Source organism: Nanorana parkeri, unplaced genomic scaffold (assembly GCF_000935625.1).
Source record: "Nanorana parkeri isolate BGI_ZX_2015 unplaced genomic scaffold, ASM93562v1 scaffold301, whole genome shotgun sequence".
Classification (NCBI taxonomy): domain Eukaryota; kingdom Metazoa; phylum Chordata; class Amphibia; order Anura; family Dicroglossidae; genus Nanorana; species Nanorana parkeri.
In genome coordinates this window covers 64,241-65,255 of record NW_017306569.1, presented here as the reverse complement: position 1 = coordinate 65,255, position 1,015 = coordinate 64,241, and the positions used below count along the sequence as shown (strand labels likewise).

Genomic DNA, 1,015 nt, shown 5'->3' with positions numbered 1-1,015 from the left:
GCAACTGTGATCAGTAGAGGATCTGTTGTTGTCTGAAATGGGCCTTACGTTTTGTTCTAGTGACAACTGTACAATTTTGGATTTCCCATTACTTTTTGTTTCGGTGAAAAGGAAAATGGTCACTGGGACAATTAGCGATGGAAAAGGACACAGATAACAATAAAAAGGTAACAGGGGTTCTAATAGTAAAGCTGGTCATACACTGTAGGAATGTCAGCTGGTTCTTAATGAACAGGACACAATTTGTTTAGTAGCCCTGTCGGCACCCTCCCGCGCGGCATCCTTCGATCAGAAAACAGAAGGTGCTAAATGGAAAATTTTCAGGCGAACAGTGTTCGGGTATTCCGACAGTGGCACGTCTGCCACTGTCAGAATACAATGGCCCAGTGGGATATTCATATTACGACTGTTATATTTTTTTGTTCAGCCTGCAAGTTGAATGAAAAAAAATATAACAGTGTATGGCCAACTTTACCCGCACTGGGCAAAACAAAACGTTTTGGCTACACATACACTTTAAGACAACACAAAAGAGGTAACTTGATATACCGTATTTTGCGGTCCATAAGACGCACCGGACCATAGATCACTCGTATTAAACGAGCAGTGGCTCCTACTACTCGCCCTGCGCCCGAAACTGCATGTCTCGGGCGTCGGGATTCGCTCCATAAGACGCAGGCACATTTTCGCCCTCCTTTTGGGGGGAAAGAAGTGCGTCTTATGGAGCGAAAAATATGGTATATTATATAGATATTAATATCTACACCAGAGTGCAAGAAATGTCTAATTAAAAGAAAATTAATAACAATATATATAATATTGGGTTCACAGCTTTGTTCACTTAAAAAAAAAGTTCAGTACAAAATGGACACTACGAAAAATGCTTCTATTGCCTATTTAACTGAGCATATACAATACACTAATAATAAATAATTGTACTTACTGCATGCCTCCACAAATAAGCATTAAGTGACCCAGTTTCATCCTCCAGTGTAAGGGTCATAACAAATACATA

At 40.0% G+C, this 1,015-nt stretch overlaps 1 protein-coding gene across 1 annotated transcript in view; it reads right to left on the bottom strand.

The window, feature by feature from the left end:
- The window catches only part of POT1 (protection of telomeres 1), a 56,815-nt gene that overhangs the window by 3,321 nt on the left and 52,479 nt on the right, over positions 1–1,015 (bottom strand). Inside the window, exon 13 of the mRNA XM_018557740.1 lies at positions 944–1,015. This exon is cut by the window's right edge and continues 3 nt beyond it. Within this exon, the coding sequence (XP_018413242.1) occupies positions 944–1,015 (72 nt within the window). The remainder of the gene's footprint in view (positions 1–943) is intronic.